At 30.0% G+C, this 21058-nt stretch overlaps 1 protein-coding gene and 1 long non-coding RNA gene across 3 annotated transcripts in view; one reads left to right on the forward strand and one right to left on the reverse strand.

The window, feature by feature from the left end:
- Positions 1-21058, forward strand: part of LOC106785999 (protein dead ringer-like) — a 128355-nt gene that overhangs the window by 36169 nt on the left and 71128 nt on the right. For both annotated transcript variants that reach the window (XM_014746935.1, XM_014746936.1), the window contains 2 exons: positions 17182-17373; positions 17973-18491. In XM_014746935.1, the coding sequence (XP_014602421.1) occupies positions 17182-17373; positions 17973-18491 (711 nt within the window). The remainder of the gene's footprint in view (positions 1-17181; positions 17374-17972; positions 18492-21058) is intronic.
- The window catches only part of LOC106786001, a 4546-nt gene continuing 1273 nt past the window's right edge, over positions 17786-21058 (reverse strand). Inside the window, exons 2-3 of the long non-coding RNA XR_001381599.1 lie at positions 18082-18294; positions 17786-17814 (exon numbers count right to left, since the gene is read on the reverse strand). This is a non-coding gene — a long non-coding RNA (uncharacterized LOC106786001). The remainder of the gene's footprint in view (positions 17815-18081; positions 18295-21058) is intronic.

Raw genomic sequence — 21058 nt, forward strand, 5'->3', positions numbered from 1 at the left:
TCAGGGTGGGAAGGTTTAGGGGAACGGAAATGCAAGTGGTTTCCGGGCAAGTCATTAAAACGAGTATCCCAAACCGGGAACAGCTTGCGGTTTCTCACTGTTTCATTTGTAACATTGTACTTGCTATACTTTTATTATTATTATTATTATTATGTTTTCTCTTGTGTATAGAAATTTATCGAATCCGTATGTATATTCACGATTGGTCAACAATCTTAGCTCCCCTTCCCTCCAACCCCTGTGATAATTTTATTATTATTATAATTTTGACGAGATTATTTTTCTTTTCATTTTTCTAAAGTCTAAAGTCATGTAAAATAAATCAGAAAAACACATAAAAAATTAAATTTTATCGAGAAAAACCATTTCGATATACACCGGAGAAACCTTTTTTTTGACACATGTCATTTCTACTTAATGTTCGGTTATACTTAATACTATCGCATTAAAAAACACATACAAATAATACATGCATACGTTAACACAGGATACAAGATGATTACACACATACAAAAACATCATCCCCCTTTATTTTGACGAGAATGCATCATCAAGCAACGAGTTTACACTGTTAAAAAAGATAAAACGTTCCTATCGAATAACAAACATGGAATATATGATACAACCAGCTACTTTAAAAACGGTAGTGTAATACATTTGTTCAAAAAAAGAAAATAAAATAAATCCAAAAATCCACTAGAAGAAGAAGAAGAAGAAGTAGAGAAAAAAAAACATCATTTGGTTTTTAGAAAAGTAGTTATTTCGTTTTATCTCAGGGAAACAAATAGATTTAAGGTTGGGAGGAGGCAAAGGGGCGGGGGGAGGGGAAAAGGACACATTAGATATACATATATATATATATAGGGTGAGTCACGTGCGTCAGAGATAAAAACCACGAAGGAAGGATACGATACTAGGATTAGAATGGTGGAGAAAATGGGGTGGGGGACGGGGGTTGGGTCAGGAGACGACTGGTAAGGGGGTAGGTAAATTACTTTGATATAGTGCTTTTTAAAGGACGAAATAATCGGACCTTTCAGTAAAGTGAATTCCAAGTGGTATTTTTTGGATAACGTTTTTTTCCTTTAAGGAACTACTCTAATTTATCTATCATCACTTTTCTTACTTTGATTTCGTTTCGTTTCGTAGGGAAAAAAAAAGAAATAGAAAAAGAGGAAGACAAAATAATGGTTTGTCTGTTTCCACAGAGAAAGAGAAAGAGAGAGATAGAAAAGATTTTGGTAGAAATTCCAACGTTATCGAAGTATGAGTTAAACGTTGGCATTGTTTCAAAATTTGTTCAAAGTTTAAGAAGACCTAACTTCTCTTTCTTTTCCTTTCTTTTTCTTTTTCTTTTTCTTTTTTTCTATTTAGTCCCCAACCCCCCCGCTGACCCACCAACTTATCGAGAATCGTCACGGTAATCGATCTATCTTTTTTAAATTCAAATTTCTGCACTGTTTTCTACTTTTTCTTCTCTTTCTTTTTTTCTTTTTCGAATAATTTATTTATTTTTCGTTCTAGATTTTGTTGTTTGATTAATGTCTCTTTATCATCGATTTGTTTCGGTTTGTGGGTTCTTCCCTGTGTTTTGTGGTGCTCTCGTAATTTTAAAATAAATATATTATTTTTATTTTTATATAAAATATGTCTGTGTGTGTGTGTGTGTTTTTAGAAACGACCAGATAAGTTTTTATTTTCGGTCAAATGATTTTACACCGAATCGATATATTTTTTTATTCTGTATTTCTCTCGCATCCTGTCGTCCTTAGATCGCTTGGTCAAATCTTTTTATAACAATATTATTATTATTATTATTATTATTATATTGTAATATTTTGTAGAAAATTTCGGTCAGAGAAAAATTACTCGGCGTCCTGTGAGAAAATTTTCTCAGGCAGAGAAAATTCTTCCGATGGGGAAGAAAAAGAAATCATTCGGGGGGGGGGGGGGGACGGGGTTGGAGGAGAAGAAAATCTATAAGAAAATTCACGGAATTTTATAGAAGCGATAAATTGTGCTCTTTTTTTTCTTTTGTATATATTATGATCGAATCTGATGGAATATAAAATTTCTATCTATTATGCACACATAGTATATGCAGACGATTTTATGGGGTTTTTCAAACGTATTGATGGATAAAAAAGATTGATCGTCGTAAAGAAGTAAATGGTCAGTTGATTTGGGTTGAAAGAAATCTAGGAAAATGACGAGGAACGAATGGTTACCTAAAAAGAGGTTTGATATAGTAGAAAAAAGGAAAACCTATCGAGAAACGAGAAAAGACAGATATAGGATGTAGATTTAAGATGTGAATTAGAAAAAGGAAAAATAAAATGCTTGGTCATGTGGCAGACAGATGGTGGTGACTGAAGAAAAAAAAAAGAAAAAGAAAGGCCTCCCGCGCTAGTTGACAATAGATTTTCTACAGATTTAACAAATTTATTCAAGTATAACTCTAGAAAATCTAAATATTTTCTTTCATTCTACGATAGACGATATTATTAATTATTTTCTTTTTTGTTTTTTTTTTTTTTTTTCAATTGACAATCAATCCAGGTTTTAACGTAATTCCTAAATTTCGAATAATATCTTCAATTACAATTACGATACGTAATTTTTTTATGCATATTTCATTCCCTACATATTATATATTATAATAATAGAATATATTTATTAATTATACACGCGTGTGTGTGTATAGTTAACAATTTGAACAATTTTCTATTATTTCGTAAAGAACGATTTAATAAAATTGATTTTAATTTTCGGATTTTCTTTTTTCTTCTTGTTCTCATTAAAATAGAGATGAAAAAGATTCGAATAGTTTGTGGTTTAAGATTAAATTTATAAGATCAAAGTAAAATCACCGTCTTTCTATCTCTCGTATAATAATAATATAATATAATATAATATAATAGATTAAAACCGATGGATAGTGGGCATGGTCAATCCACATCTGAGGGTCCAGAATGCAGACAGAAACCGTCTATCCATTTGTAATTAATAGTGCAGGTAGTTTTTCCTAGAATATTGTTCAACAAGAGACTTTCCCTTTTTCCGACCGAAGGGTTCGAGACGGGATTCTGTGACAGATTTGATCAGCAACTCAGAACTCACAGGTTTTGCCCTTTTCTTTCCTTTTTTTTTTTCCTTTCTCTTTACCATTTCTTTTATATTTTCAGACGGTTTCAAATGTTTTTCGGCTTTTTATTCGATAAGTATTTCGGAGATGAAAAATCTTCTTTGCAAGCTGAGTTTTAATGGGGGTACGCGTTCCCATTAGGTAGGTCCCTTTATGGATTCTGATTTTTTTCGGAAGATCAGATCAGGTCAGATTTTTATTCCCCTCCCTCCTGTAAGATATGAATCTTATTTAGAAGATAAATCTTTTGACGCGCGTTCTATCAAATAAATTTTTTCTTCTACGCCTACTTAAAAAGAAGAAAAAGAAAAAGAAGAAGAAGAAAGAGAAAAAAGAATGAAAGAAAAGAAAACATGGTTCGTTCGTACGCGTTTGCTCAAACATTTTTATCTACATTCGTTCGTTCAAATTGGAATGCATTTATTTTATTTGCCAAGTCAAGGAAATGAATAAGATAGAACGTCGAGTGTCAAACACATCTCGAGAAGAAGAAGAAGAAGAAGAAGAAGATGATGATGATGATGAAGAAGAAGAAGGAGGAGAAATTATTGGCAATGTTTCAGGAACTTATATTCTTTACGATCTAAACCTACCACCAAATAGTACGAATTTCGTAACAACACGAAATTTATTTATATTTATAGCACGATAAAAGTCATCTCTATGATAGAATCAAATACAAATTTCAATTGAATTTATAAAACATTAACAATCTAATATAAAATATGATAATGATCAGAATTATTATTTTGCATATTTGTGATCGAGTTGGAAAATAAAATCTGTTAAATATTATTATTCGAAATAGAAAAGATGGTCTAGTCAACACAAAATTTTAATAAAAGAATTACAATACATATATATATTTAATTTCATGAATTTGAAGAATTGATATTATATATTTTTAATTATTACCTAAATGAAAAATCATTTCAAATAGAAACATAATTCGTGTGATACTTCAGAGAGAGATAGAGAATTGATTCGAGAGGTTTGAAACTCGCGTGGGAGGTCGGATCCCTCTCTCTTGTTCTCAAATAAGATCGAGAGACAGAGTAAGAGAGAAAGAGAGATAAAGAGAATAAGATCGAGATCGAGAGATGGTGATACAGAAATACCGGATAGTTGTCTAAAATTGTGTGATGGACGGACAGCTGGCCGTCATTAAAACCCCATTAGCAAGAAGCTCCCTTCTTGGACTCTCTCTCTCTCTTTCCTTCTTTCATTCCCACCCTCTGTTCCCCCCCTGTATTCCTTGATCTTCCCAAAACAGCCCCCTTTGCTTTCTAACAATATCCTACTCGACTTTGTACCACCACCCACGCTATTAATATTGCCCTCCTATACTCGAGACTCGAAATCTTACTTGACACAACTTTTGTTACTTGTTTTGTTGCAAAACTTATACCACACAACCCTGTGTGCTGTGTGTGTGTCTTTTATTTTATTTATTTAATTTACTTTGATTTTTTCTTTTTCTTTCCCTATTTTTAACAATCTTCTTCGTCATTCTCCGTAGTTCGCAAGTTATATTTTCCTATGGCTATTAATATTGCCCTAATCTCTGACATTAGTAAAGTTTAAAACGCAATTGGTGTACATTGTGTTTGCTTAATTTTCTATTTCTTTTTTACGTTTGTTAAGACTATTTATGCATATAATTTTATGTCAGATGAACACGTATCTATTTGTTTAACTACACGTTATTAATATATTGCTTTATAAGTTTGAATTTTAAATATGTTATTATACATTTGCAGTATTTCATATCACTTTGTATTATTGCATTGGTTTAGGTTTGTTCTGTCTACGATTATTATTTGTAGATTTTAGAATACTCATTCTATGTGCTATTAATATTGCTTTTTATAGTTAAGATTTAAATAATCCGAACACTAACATTATTACACTGAAAAGAACAAAAGAACAACTTGCCGGTATGATAATGCAAATAAAATGATACAATATTTCTATGTTGGGAAACAAATGAACAGATAAAACTTGCACGAATTATTAATTAAAAAGGTAAAGAAAGAATTACACGATGGAGGAGGGAGTGGAAACAAAAAAAAAAAGAAACACAAAGGTTTAATAGGAAAATTTGAAGTAATTCGTGAAAAAGCGTTGAACCGTTGGTTTGAATCTTGGCGGGAATGTAGGTCAAGTTCGAAATAACTATACGTTGCTCGACATCACCGTCCGTCAACGATGTCTTCGTCTGGTCTTTCGTTTCCTCTCTTTCTTTTCCACACACATACACACATACGTTCATACGCGTATACATACATACGAGATACACGTACAAAGAATTTCTAGTCCTGTCATCGACGCAAATTAAAATACACCCACGTGTTCGTTAGTTTCTATTCCAAACGAATTCAGGATAACGTAACAAAAATTTATTTATAATTCCTCACCTCCCCTCACCTCAACTCACCTCAAATTAACTCAATTCTCTTTCTAAATTTCGTTTTGTATTTTCGTTTTGTATTTTCGTTCATTCAAAATGAGGAGAATTAAAGCACACAAATTTGATTAGAAACTTTGATATTAAGGTTGAAACCCCGAACAATTCACGAATTCATTGCATTGTAATTGAACTTTGATAATATTAATAAAAATGATCACATACTTTTGTTTCATCCTAATAGTTAACAAATATTCTAGACAAATATATATATATATATATACGAAAAAAGATGTTGAAGTTTAAGCTGGTAGAACAGAAATAAAACGTTCCCGGTTTTCATTATTTCACCAAAGAATGGGAGAAAAGATGAACAAGAGAATAGAAAAGAATGAGAGGGGGTAGCAAAAGGTTATGGTGGTGGTAGTGATGGCGATGGTGATGGTGGTGAGGGTTAAAAGAGAAAGAGAATTAGTCGGAGAGAAATTGAATTGAAGAAATATAATGAAAGACTAGCAGACTAGTGGAGAGAAATAGAAAAAGAATGAAAAGGACAGAAAAAAAAGAGAATGAGAGAAAGAGAGAGAAAGAGAGAGAAAGAGAGAGAGAGAGAGAGAGAGTTAAATCGTTTGGGATCTTTGTAGCGGCAGATCAAACTCGGCGGGTCATTAATTAAATCTGGCGGAGCCAGGCATCGTCTTCTTCTCTCTTCGTATTTCCAAAACGTCTTTGATTCACTTTACACGAATCTTCCTGCATAGTTATAAATATGGTTTAGCATATATACCATGGAGAGGGAGGGGGGGGGGAAAGGACAACCCTTTTTCCTCGAACTCGAATGACAAACACTGTCACTTCTTCTTCTTATTCTAGCCCACCCCCTTCACCCCTAAACCCACCCAACCTTCTTCGAAACTTTTTACCAAGTTCAATCGAAATTAATTTCTTTTCTTATTTTTTGTATAGTTTAGTTTAGTTTAATTTAGTTTAGTTTACTTAGACTTTTTTTTGTGTTCAACTTATTTATTCATTGGTCGGGTAAAATTTTGTTGAAATTAATTGGCAGGTACTGTTAGGGTAATAGGGTAATTATGTTCTTATGTTCTACATTTGTTTTTTATTTTTTTTTTTTCTTATATTATCTTTATTTTTGCTGAAATTTTTTAAAAGGTTTGTTTCTTTCTTTTTTTTTTTTGGTTGGATCGTGTATATTTAATGTAATTTAGGAATATATTATATGTGTATGCGTATATATGCATTAGCCTTGTTTTCTTATCTATTGGTTGTAATTACCAAGTTTGCATTATAAATGCAAACGGAAATATAAATATAGTATGTAATTATATACTTGTATATATATATATATATACATATATATTATATATATTTCTGTCTACACGTGTTCGATATATTTAATGCAGTATTAAAAGCATCGTTAAATATTGTTTCATTTATAAAATTTCATACAATAATATTTCTGATATGTGATATATATATATATAATACTTCCGACAACAAAATTGAACATAATTTCGATAATAAATTTATCTATTATTCCTTATTACATGTTATATTCCAACAATTATAATATATTCGTCATCGTAAAATAGTAACCATGATAAACTTATGCTTTTATATATTTTTAAATGATTCCCTCGCACACACACATATCGTATACACGTAAATAAAATAAAACAAAAACTTCGTAAAGGAAGAATGGTAAAAAAAAAGCTGAAAATGCAGAAAAAAAATCATTAGATTTATTATATATTAAATAGAAATTATATTTATTCGTTTTTACTTTAGGGGAAATACTTTTACATTGTTTTCCTTTTCTTGTTTTTACGTAAACAAATTTATTTGTCGATAATATCATCGTAAATTCGATCATTTGCGAGTTTTCTTATCGTAATGTAAAAAAAAAAAAACTAGAAAATAAGTATAATCATTCGTAATATCTCTGTGGATATATGTGAAAAAAAAATGATTAAAATAATTTCTCAATAATAATTATTATTAAACAAATCATCACGTATCTATATATCGAAGTTTAAGTATACTTTTCGTTATCGTTTTGATGTTTTAACGAATACTACATCTCAAAAACACAGTTCAAAAGACGATGCTGTCGAACACGCCCATTTCCGGTTCCTTTTCCTTTCGGAATAGCAATGATTTCGTTAACTTATAATAATACTTTCGGAGAGTGTTCTCGAGTTGGTCAAAGTGGGTTACTTTTGTAATACTTATAATTTTGCGAGTATATTATATGAATTTTAATTTAAAATCATATTTAAGAAACACACATCTACAGTGTAGATTCTACACACACCTAAAGTTTTTAATTAGAATAATGTTAATAACAAATTTTTTCTTTTGAAATAAAAGCTTGTGATTAGGATTTTAGTTTAATTTAAATATAGACTGGGAAGAAAAAGATAAAAAAAAAATATAAATCAGGATTAAAGATCAAGGATATGAGATCGTGTCATATCTTTCGTTGCTTCCACGTGTTTGCCAGATTTCTGACACCCTCTCTCACTCTCTCTCTCTCCTATCTTTTTCTTTCTTTCTTTCTTTCTTTCTTTCTCGAATCTTTTTACGACGACGTTGGACGAATTATTTTTATCGATTCGTTCTTATGCAACGTGTCGGTTCTCCTATGGCAGGGGGTATCTACGATGAAACACCCCCACTAAGTTTTCTAACTAACATTTTATACATCAATTACTATACGACGTTTGATTTCTATTTTTGTATATACAAACTTGTCAAATTAATTAATATAATATTGTTATATTACACAAATTTTCATTCGATATTTCTATGTTTTTTTTTTATGCACTTTTATCTAAAAAACAAAATTCAATTTCAAAAATTATCACGATATCATACACAACAAAGAAAGAAAGAAAGAAAGAATAAAAAATTGAATAAAAATCATTTAGCAAATGACAATTCCTTAGAACGTAAATCATAATGACAGCTAATGGGGGGAAATAAAAAAGAAATAATTGTTCATATTTTTGCAATATTATAAGACATTTTCATCGATACACAAATCAAGATGATCGTTAATGAAAAAAAAAAAAGATATGTCCATAATATAGTATAGTATAATATACTATGAGATGCATAGATATGTGTGGTGTATCCTTGTTGATGAGTTAGAACGAGAAAGATAGTTATGCAAATCTTTGCAGAAGAAAGAAAGAAAGAAAGAAAAAGAGAGAGAGATAGATAGAACCATTGTAAAATGAACGAATAAGAGAAACAGAGATAGATAAAGTATATCCTTGCTAAAGAGTGAACGAGAGAGATGGATAGGCAAATCTTTGCTAAAAAAAGAAAGAGATAGATAGAATCATTACTTAAGAGTGAGTGAGTGAGTTAGATATACGTATAGATAGGCAAATCTTTGCTAAAGAAAGAAAGAGAGAGAAAGAAATAAGAATTCTGAGAGAGAGATAGATAAATAGGCAAATCTTTGCTAAAGAGAGATAAACAGAGATGAAAGTGTGGGAGAGGGGATTGTTGGTGAAGAGAGGCAGGAAGAGATAGGGCTCTCCCTTACTTTCCCCCTCACCCCTACCCCCCCCTTTTTTCTCTTTCTCTTACTTTAGGGGTGAGGGAGATGAGATGATCGCAGTTTCCACGTCGATATCCCGCAGGAAGTCCCGGTTAAATAGACAGTCCTGATCGATGGCCCTTCCCATAGATATTGATAAATAAAGGCGATTACAGCGATGACGATTCCGGCGGTCGATGAATTTATATACCTGACAAAACTCTTGGACGAGCCGATAAATCAGCGTTCTCTTCTTGTAAAGTTATCTTTGCGTTTACCTATCGGTAATCAAGTGAGTGAGAGAGAAAGAGAAAGAGAATGTCAGTGGCGTATGGGGGAGAGGGATACAGAAACCAAACTATAATCTCTCAATCTAAATCGATCGATATACTCTCTCTCTCTCTCTCTCTCTGTTAAATTATCTCGATTTTCTTCCTCACTCTTTTAGCATTCTTTATATATATCTTCGATCATAATTCTCCAATTTTGTAATTCTCCCTTTTTTTTTGTCTATCTTTATTTATTGCATTATTATTTCCATTAAGTAAACTTTGATCGATCATGTTCCTTTTTAAACAAATTATAATAATTTATCTAATGATTGGAACACTATTTGAATTATTTTGTTGACTTATTTTCGTTGTTCATTTCATTTGACATTTCTTTTGATATCTCTTTTTATGTTTTTTATATTTATTTCTTGTTCATTCATTTCTGTCTCTTTTTATCTAATACCATCGTTATATTATTATCGTTCTCTAATATTCTCTGAACGTGAGAGAGAGAGAGGAGCAAATACGAGAGAGGGATCTGCAGGGGGCCTTCGAAAGGAACACTCGTGTAGATACTTAAAGTATCCCTTTTATTGCACATCGATAAAGACCGAGAAAAGATCGTCTTCTCGAATCGTAGTCACTCGATGATCGTATACACTTGAATATTTTATTTTTTTTTTTTTTTGTTCTTTTGTTCTTTCTTTTTCTTTTTTTTTTGTCGAACGAGAAGAAGGCATGCGCCGGATTCAATCGTACGAATGATCGAAACGACAGTTCGCGTTCGTTCCCTCTCGTTAATATTCTTATTATTTCTTTTTTCGTCATCATTATTATTATTATTGTTATTATTGTCTTTTTCTTTATTGATTTATTCCACTTAGTTTTGCATTTTTATTATTATTGGGAGTTGAGTTGAGGTAGTAGTAAGTACTTTAAAATGTTCATTCATTTTTATATTCTTATTTTAATCTAAATAAATTTCTTTTAATTGTATTAAAAATAATATATCAATTATATAAATAATATTAATACGAATCGATCGATCAAATTATCATTCAATCGAATTTAGTTGAAATTTGTTTGGCTACATCTTAGCATTCATTTTGAGATACGTTTTTATTCTTCTTAATTCCTTAATATATTTTTGTATTTTTAAGTATTTTATTTTTTTTTCCTTTCCTTCCAATTATATTGTATAAACCATATTTAATCGTTACGAATAGTTTTCTATTACTTCGTATTTCTTTTTCCACGCGTGTGTTCGTCTAATCAGGCTAATTCTTAGTTCAATATTCCTCAAATTGAATGACAAACTTGCATAAGTTTAAATATTTTGTTTAAACGATCGTGACATGCACGTGTCATAGTTTTCTTTTACTTTTAAACAAAATAAAAAGACGAATATCGTAGTACAATGCTTCGTCAAAAGTGATACTCAAGTTTGTTGTTTAAGCCAAGTTTATTTCGCTTTTCTTTTTTCACCCCCTTAAAATTTCACGCTCGCGAGATAACATTGTTTTCTTTTTAATTACCATAGCCTCATTTGTCAAAATTTATACGTGTTCAACTGTGCACTTTTGTTTAATTCTTTTTTCCCCTTTTTGTTTTCCTATAAAAACTTTCATCAAATTTGTTCACGTTTTCTTACTCTTTTTTTTTCTATTACACTAGTCCTCCATTTTGTCTCTCGGTGTATAAATAATAATTTGATGAATATATTATTAATTGCGTATGTGTGTTCGCGTGGTTGAGTGATGGGTGAGTTTGTCAAAACGTGCATACAATTACAATTAAATAATTACAACGATAAGCAAACATTTTGTTCGACCTGCTCGGAAAATTGTTTTCTTTTTTCTTTCTTCTTCTTTTTATTATTTTCAATGTTCGATAGAAAATGTTGTACTATTTCAAATGATTCTTCTTCTTCCCATTTTTTAATAACAGAATTTTTTAATAACAGAAAAATATTGTTGCAATTAAGGTATCCTTATCTTCTCAGAGAGAAAAACAAAAAGAAAAGTATATTTCCCAAAGTATTTTCAATGCATCCAAGAGAATTGCATTGTTCTATTCTAACGTTTATATATTTCGTAAAATTACTTAGAAAATTGTTAGAAAAAAAGAAAAAAAAAACAGAAAGAAAGAAACAGCAGCAACAAAATTTCGTCGTGACGATTAAACCGTTTAATCATTTCCTGCAATTTTTCTTTTCTTTTCTTATTGTTTTACTCTTTACCGAGTACAAATTTATGTTAATAAAAATACTCTACTCGTATAAAATTATAAGAAGAGAAGGAGAGATGAATTTATTAAGAATGAACGAACGAAAAAGAAAAAGAACAAGAAGAAGAAGAAGAAGGAGAAGATCAAATAAGAAAATGTAAGATGGAATAAGTGATTTTCTTTTTTCTTTTCTTTAGTTTCTTTGAAGGATAGAGCCGCGCCCACTTGTTTGCTCAGAGTGACACTTTTACCTGAAGCTTTGGGTGGTTTGTACTAAGCCGAGGTCATTTAAAGCCTCTCCTTCTCTCTCTCTTTCTTTCCTTTTTATTTTATCTATTTATCTCTTCCTCCTCTATTGATTTATTCGGCTCATCCGAAGGAAATTTATTCAACGATTGAAAACCGTGACTCGTTCATTTTTTATTTTACTCATTCCAATCTTTTCTCTACACGATATTACTACTGTACTTTTTGTTCTTATATTTTATTTAAAAAACACAAAAATAGAACTACGATTATCTTAATTTGTTATCGTAAACAAAGTTTTCTTTTAATATTCAACCAATTATTTTATTTTGTTATATATTATATTCTTTGATTATTTATTTTATCATTTATTGCAATTGTTTTCTCAATTCTTAATTTGTTACACAAAATTTTTTTCAATTATTCAACCCCACAATTAATATTTTATTATATTATATTATATTATATGCATTTTGATTATATATATTTATTATATCATTTATTGCAATTGTTTTCTTAATTATTAATTTGTTACACAAAATTTCCTTCAATTATTCACACAATCAATTAATATTTTATTTTATTATGTTATATATTCTTTGATTATTTATTCTATCATTTATTGCAATTGTTTCTTTTAATATTTTACTATACACAAAATTTCTTTTAATATCCAACCAATTAATTTTATTACATTATATTATATTGTATTCTTTATAAACACACCACAATAATTTATTTATTTATTAAATTATTAATTTGATATCATTGTTAAAAATTCATGTATTTATCGAATCCTTATTTCTTTTTTATTGTTTCATTTAATGTCCTTTTCTTTTTCTGGTAGACACTTGGAGATCCTTTTTTTTTCTTCTTTTATGTAAATTGGTTGATTCGGAAACGAGATGGTCGCATTTGGGCCCACCCATAGGATCCGTTCCTCCTCCTCTCCTCTCCTCTCCTCTCCCTTCTTCCCTTACCTTGCAACTATTTTCCATACGTTAAGAACACCCACGCATGGCGCGTTCACGAACCCCATAGATTTCGGATAGAACAATGCTACTCTCTCCCTCTCTTTCTTACTTTCTTTATTTCTTTATTTTTTTTTCTTTCTCTCTCTCTCTCTTTCTCTCTCACCTTACAACCAATCTCCGGTTTGTGCCGTCAGTGTGATTAACGTAATAACAGTGCAAGTTTTGGTGCGCCTCCGCACGAAATCTTACGAGAGATCAATTTTCTAATCGTCTAAGTATGACTGGAATATTCAATGTTTTTTTATTGTTTAGAAATTATTATTATTATTATACGAATTGAAAAGAAAAAGAAGAATTAAGAAGATATTTTTATATATTGAAAATAAAAGTAAAATAATATGACGGTATATAAACTTGTTTGAAAAGTTATGATAGTTTTGAACATACTAATATTCATATAAAGTTTCTACTTTTACTTTAAATATTATTTTACCTTCCTTTTAACTATATATATATTAGATAATATTATATATATATATATATACACGTTACAAACATTGAATTTTTCATAGTAATAGAATTGGCACTGTCTGATAACAATATGTTATAGTATATCGCATTATTAACATACTCATTTCAATGTTACAAAATTGTATTTTACAATGTTCTCAATGTATATGTGTCGTTAAGTATCATATATGTGTGTGTGCGTTTGTGTGCACATTAGCTTGTATACCATTTTATATTTAACAATAAGTTGAAGTAGTCATCGTTTAAAGATTTTCGAATGGCGGGTGGGTAACAAACGCAGCATATTATTTTCTAAGAATATATTCTTATCGGTTTTGCGCGACACCATTAGAAAATACGTTTATTATACATTTATATTTCTTTTTTCTTTTTTCTACGACAATCAAAAAAGTATATTCCATTTGGGTCAACTATTTTGAATGCATAAAAAAATCATCTATCATTTTTCATTATATATAAAGAATTGAAATTATTAGAAATAAAAAAACAAAATTAATTAAAAAGATATTCTCTTCGGATAGGGATTAGAAAAATTTATATTATAAAATCATTGTTAAAAATTATTTTAAAAAAGGAAGAAAGAAGAACTTGAAAATAATAAATTGAGTGAAACTGACAATTGACGCGTTAAAACATAATCTTCCTAACAGAAACCATACTAAAATAAGTGATAGAGTTTTATCCGGGTAAAAGTAAAATGAAAAAGAAGAAGAAGAAAGAAAAAAAAAAAAAAAAATAAAATTACTATACTACGATGACTTTCTCACGCTCTTATCTTTCTTTCACGATATTAGTTATTACTAGTTGTTCTTTCTTATTCTGCGGGTATGTTTTAAACGTGTACAATACGTGTATGGTTTTTGGTTATTAGTATGTGTTCTATGGGGATCGACAAAAATATATATATGTATGATGATTACGTTTTAACTTCTTCGAAGAATTGTCATAGCGTATTACGATAATACTTATTCGTGATTATTATGCATCCTGTCGTTAACCCTTTCAAGAAATATTCAACTTCAATTTGAAACATCTCTCTCTTTGTTACTTTTTTTTAAAAAGAAAATAAAATTTAAGAGAAAGTGACGGGAAGATAATAACAGTTCTGTCATCATCGATCTTTCCACGTATATTTCATTTTTTAAATATACAATTTATCATATTTATATATATATATATATTTAATTAAAAATTAATATATATATATATATATAAAAATAGTAATTTCTTAATTTAATTATATATTAATGTTTTTTTATTTATATAAATATAAAATATATTTAATTAAAAAAATACTCACACATGTGTGTGTGTAGAAATATTTTAATATTTCTTTAAAATCCGAATTATATTAAATATCTTTTTGCTATATTATAATTCTTTTTATGGGAAGGGGAAAAAGAAATATTATTACAGATCAATATTATTCCAATGGGGGAAAAATATCGATATTAAAATATACGATGCGTTTTGACCAATAAAAAAAAAAAAAGGAAAAAGAAGAAGAAATAGAATCAATCGAGGAAAAAAATAGAAAGAGGATAGAACGATGAGATCTCGGAATTCATGGTGTATAGAGACGTGTATAGTATTTGATTAGGATTCATATTTGATTAAAAAGAGAAAGATAGAAGAAGATTCGACCATTTTGACTACCACCATAGTCAAGGGTCAATATTATCACACGTGCTCGAAATGCCGACACAGGGAAAACGAATTTCTTGGTCCTTTCTCTTTCTCGTATGGTGTCCTATATCGTATATAGTACCACTTTTAAATTCGGCCCTTCTTGAATCAAGAATCATATACGTGTATACTACACATACAACACACACATATACATTTAAAATCGATGCACGTTTATAATGTTTATTCAAGACGTTGTAAAAATTTTTCCAGGTATATAAAAGTCTCCTATTCTAATATTTCATATTAAAATATTAAATACGTATAGGGTGTACGAATTATTTTCATCGAAATGAAAAAACAAATAGATATATAAATCTTAGAATCCAGTATATTCATATTCTTTTTTTTTCTCCCCCATAAAAATAAATATACGTAGTAATGTTTTACCATTAAAAATATTATCTTAATGCAAAACATGAAATAATGAAAAAGGAAAGAAGTAATGAAACAAAATCTACACATACATACATATATACAAGAGGGATGAGAAAGAGGTATACTAATGCAAATAACAAATTTTTATCATTGTGCAATGAATCTTAATCGTTGACAGTTCAACGATAGAACGAAACGAGCACGCGTCGTTGTTATACTCGAGAAATGTATAATAAATTATATTGTTTTTTTTTTTTTTTGTTCTTACGCATAAAAAAATTAATTCATCGTCCGGTAGAAAGCAAACAACAAAAAACACACATATATACACACACATATATATAAAAATCATTCTTCGTTATCCGTGTTCACCTCACCCACCCTATTCTCCCTGTTTTTATTTTACTTTATTTCTCTTTTAGTTGTAATTTTTTGTTACATATATATATATATTTTTTTTATGGTGGTTGCGCTTCCGTTTGCTGTGCATTAAATGCGACTTTGTAAATTTTTATGCCGGTGCAGAAAACTGGCGGGTAGAACAACGGGCACGGTCATAAAACACATATGACACCCGTAGCATAATAATGTTAACCCGATAGTGGTTATCTCGTTGTATATAACGCACACACTAATACATGCTATATATACCGTTTCGCCATTTTCCTAATTAATGTTTAATGCCACGATATCTGCCCTCCTTACTCACCATTATGCTTGTCCTATCGATATCGCCATATCAACGTAATACATTTCTTTTTTTCTTTTTTTTTCTTTTTTTTCGTTGTTCTATCTCACTCTCTCGCATTATTATACTATTGCATTATTGCACTCTGTCGCATTGTTGCACTCTTCTTTTTTTTTTTTGGCTTCTCCTTCTTTTTTTTTTTTGGAATTAATTTTCTTTTTTCTCCGATACTTGTAAAAAATATTCGACAGATTTTATTTGCTTTATTATTATTATTATTATTATTATTATGTGCACGTCGAGTATTTCTTTGGTATTTTTTTATTTTTTTTATTTTATTATAATAATCGATTGTTTTTTTTTATCGTATGACGTAAAAGTTAACTAATAATATAATCCATGCACAACGTTCGTAATTAATGCATTTTCTTTTTTTTTTTCTTCTTTTTTTTTAACGTAAATTTTCTTTATACAAACGCGATGGAATACAATGGTTCATCAATAATTTGCGAAGAATTTTCTCTCGCGAGAAAAAATGAATGATTAAAAATTCGTTCCTGTAAACGTGCCTGTTCATTGTTATTATCAATAAATAAATTGAACAAACACAAACGAAAAAAAAAATAATAATATTATAATATTGTTTAGTGTAATTTGAATTTAGTCCTCTGGCAATTATCGTTATGTGAAATTTCAATTAACAAGTGCAAAATTTTCTTTAACAGGTAAGTATCTTGCAAATCATTGATGACGTTACAACAAACATTAATATATTTTACGATGCAAAATTAAATATCAATTATTGAGATAGAAATATTCCATTATTATTGTATTTTCTTTTTTTTTTTAAAAAAAAATAATCAACGACCCAACATACGTTGTGCATGAAAAAATTAATAATTATCTCGCAATTGTGTTCATTTTCCTGCATACGCGTTTACATTTGAATCCGTGATGGATAAATAAAAAAAAAAGCTTGGCTTTAATTAAATAAATAATAATGTAACAATATGAGATTACATGTTGTTATACAATTTCGGTCGTTATGTTTTAATTTCAGTCAAATCAAGAGGAGGAGTTATCGGATCCGGATTTGCAGGATCAAGAAAGTGGGGAAGAGTTACCCCCACGACCAAGGGTTGCAGTTCACCCTTCGGTTTTACCATCAAATACATCCGGAACTCCTTTATCAAATTTAAGCAACCTTATGAACTCCCACAATCCGCAGTTTCTCGCCAAACTGAGGATGGAAGTTAGTATTAAACAAAACAATCCAAAATATAACATTTGTTTTATACTAATTTAGTTTTAATAATTTATTTAATTATTTATTTAATATATACTTACTAAAATAATATTTCATATATTTTGTATATCATTTATATGTAATTGAGTAATAAAAAACAATTGATCAAACTATTATCTATCCATAATAATAGTAATAATATGAAATGAATGGGAGAAAGAGATAGAATACATAAAACATTGATTGGAATATGTATGGGAGGGAAAAAGGGTGAATCTAAAGGTAGGGGTGGATGAGAAAATTAATAAAAAGAAGAAGAAGGATTATAAACAGGATAACAAAATATTCTATTTAATATTTTCTTTCTATTATCATCTTTTCTCTATCAGCAAAATGATTCATTTTTAAAAGGTTGGAGAAAAATTATTGGAAACCTTGTGCAAATCCCTAAAAATGAATAACAATTATCCCATCTCTAGAAACGTGTTATATATATATACATATTTACTTATTATACATTTAATATATTAACCAAATAAAATAAATAATAATATGAAATATGATTATAACAAATATTTCATTAGTTTTTCTTGTTTGTTATTTAGGCGGAGGCTGATATATTAACAACAAAGAACAGCTTGGAGGTGTTGCAGGCTGCTATGAACAACGGTGTATTGAATTTGCAAGGGTTCCCATTACCCATGTTGCCATTACCTAATATGGGAATTGGTGGAATGATTCCACAAACGCCATCTGTAACCACAACCTTGCCTATGAGTGTTGGTGCAGAGGGTTGTTCTGGTACAGCAACAACTACACAAGTGTTAAATGTACCAATGGGTATTGGTCACCTGGATACAACTTCCAGCCCTTCCCGGTCAAGTGAATCTCCAAGATGTAGGTCAAGAAATGGGCCAGATTCTGCAACTAATTATTCACTAAACGTCAGCAGCAGTAGCAACGGTGTCAACAATAATAGTCATCATCATCATTCCCACAACAGTAGTACTAGTAACAACAGCAACAATAATAATAACAACAATAACAACAGTCAGAATAATAATAACCATCCTCAGAATGGTCAGCAACCGAATAATTGGAACTTTGAAGATCAATTTAAACAGGTCAGTCATTAAATATATAGTTATTTTTATTCATATTTGTTTATAATCAAGATTAGAAAGATCATTGCAAATTGATTTTGATATATATTTGAACGAACGTTTAATTATTATTATTAATATTATTTGGAAGAATATATATAATATCTAAACATAAGTAATTAGTATTTGAAGTATAATTGTTTCATTAAAAGTGATTAATTGTTTACACCATATACATCTCGTTATCAGATTTTGTTAATTAGAATTAACAAACGTTCGTAATTATTGTTGCTTAATCTGTTTTAACCTAAGCATGATCTATGTTTAATCAATCATTATTATTAATATCATTTATTATGTCTAACTATTGCTGCGCGCTTTGAAATGAATTTATTTTCATTTGAATATATTACGCTTTGCTTTATTACTCCAATCTTAAAATCTAATTTTTGTATTATCTACCTGCTTATTTTGTATTACGATTGTTATTATTACTTTCCTATATTCTTCTATCTTTCGCAAAATCCTTTCAAATAATTATTACTCGAATCAATTATTCGCGTACGCGTTGCATCATTTTTGTTTTACAAGCTTGAGCTTTATTTTTTTTCTTTGTACACGCTTATAAAAGAAAATCAAATTAATCCCTTCTTCTATGTGCTTGAATTACATTCTTAATTGTCAAATAATTCTAGATCAATGAATAAATAGAATATATATCTCGTAAATGATTGTAAAATAAGATGAAGAACTAACGATAAAAGATCAAAATGGTAGAAGAAGAAAAAACAAGGCGTATGATTACGGTCAGGTATGAAGAAGTAGTCGTGGGGGGAGGGGGTTGGGGATTGGTTGAGGGGGTGGAAGATGTAGAAAAGGAAAAGGTAGAGTTATAGAATTAGTCAGGCTCGGCATCGTATCCTTGTTAACGCTTTTTATGTGACCCTTCAATCTCACACACACACACACATACAAACATATTCAAACCCACAGATTTTATATACACATTCATTGTCAGACTCACACGTATACTTACAGATGTGTTCTATACACATTTATTGTCAGACTAACGTACACAGACGCATATAAATGTGTCTCGCAAAGGGTAATTTTTGCATCTGCGAAGGAGAGACGGTCAAGAAAAGGTTTTTGGTTTTTGCAAAGAGGGTGTGGTATCGGATTACCATTTAGATTGTTCAAGCTCTGAAGTAAATGGCACTCTTCAATGGCGACAAATCTGTATACGGTATTTCGCGTTAAGAAAAGATCGCCATTTTATGTTGACTATGATTATGACGTGGAAAAGGACCGAAAAAAGTTTCCTTGAATTTTAATTCCATTCTTTTTTACTTTTTTTTTTAAATTTCTTTTCAATATCTTTCATGCACAACACATTAGTACGATGATATTAAATATTATTTCGTTGTTGGTTTAAAAAATCAATGTTATTAAATTATTATTAATCGTTTGTGACTGTGTGACTGTGTGCGTGTGGTGAGATTTTGGCACAACATAAATAAGAACACGATAGCGTTCACTGTTTTTCAATTAGTGCCGAAATTTTGGCATATGTCCGAAAAAAATACGTAAGCAGCGCTAAACTGTAAAATAAAACTTAACCTATATTCGGGATAAAATCATGGATTTCACTAACGTCATAATGCTTTCGACGAATATTTAATCAAACTTGGCAAAACTTAATTGAGCCACTAATAGTAAACCCGATGTTAACAATAACACCTAATCGATTAATAATAAATTATAAATGTTGAAAAATATGACAAAAATTCTGAAATATTATTTCAGTAAGAAGTGCATACGCGTGCAGAAATATGATTTGATCTAAAATCTGAAACAGGGGACCCTGCCCATTGTTATTGATCAAAAAGTTTTTATTGCATTCCTAATCTTTATTCGTTAGAAAGATGAATAGATAAATAGATAGATAAAAGATGAATAAGATGATGGAAAGAAGAAGAATAAGAAGAAGAGGCAAGTGTACGAGCAAATGTAGGGGAGTGTAGATGGGAAGGGTAGAAGGGAGGGTAGAAGGGAGTTTAAAAAAAAAAAAAATGGCTACGAAAAAAGTGGTTGACTCCGCCTATTCGAAGAGTCGGCGGCGCCCGGATCGCATCCATCATTCCGGCGGGGGCGTACTCGTTCGGTCTTTAATCTTTCCTTCTTCTTGGACCGATGCTGCTACTCCCGCCGTCGCCAATGCCAAAGCCGTTTTCATCTTCGTCTTCTCGTATTCGTTTCGTCTTATTCTGTTGTATGCATCTTCGTCTAAACGTGTGTGTATGTATGTGTGTGTGGGTGCGTTCGTCGCAGTTACTGCAACTGCCGTCGCTCGTCATTTCATTCCCCTACTACTACTACTATTCTTTTTTTTCTTTTCTTTTCTTTTTGTTCAAATATTTTAATTTTTTTAAATTCCTTTTGTTGAAGTTATACTTCTTTTGGCGCTCGTTTTAGAAAGTGAAGTTAGAGATGCGACCGAAAAATCGATACCACGAAGTTGTCGATATTTACTATGCGCGGGAAAATTGAAGTTGTTTTTTAGGTTATTCGTTTTGGTACGCTAAAGA

The sequence above is a fragment of the Polistes canadensis genome, unplaced genomic scaffold, assembly GCF_001313835.1.
Source record: "Polistes canadensis isolate GaletaPanama2010 unplaced genomic scaffold, ASM131383v1 scaffold_61, whole genome shotgun sequence".
Lineage (NCBI taxonomy): Eukaryota > Metazoa > Arthropoda > Insecta > Hymenoptera > Vespidae > Polistes > Polistes canadensis.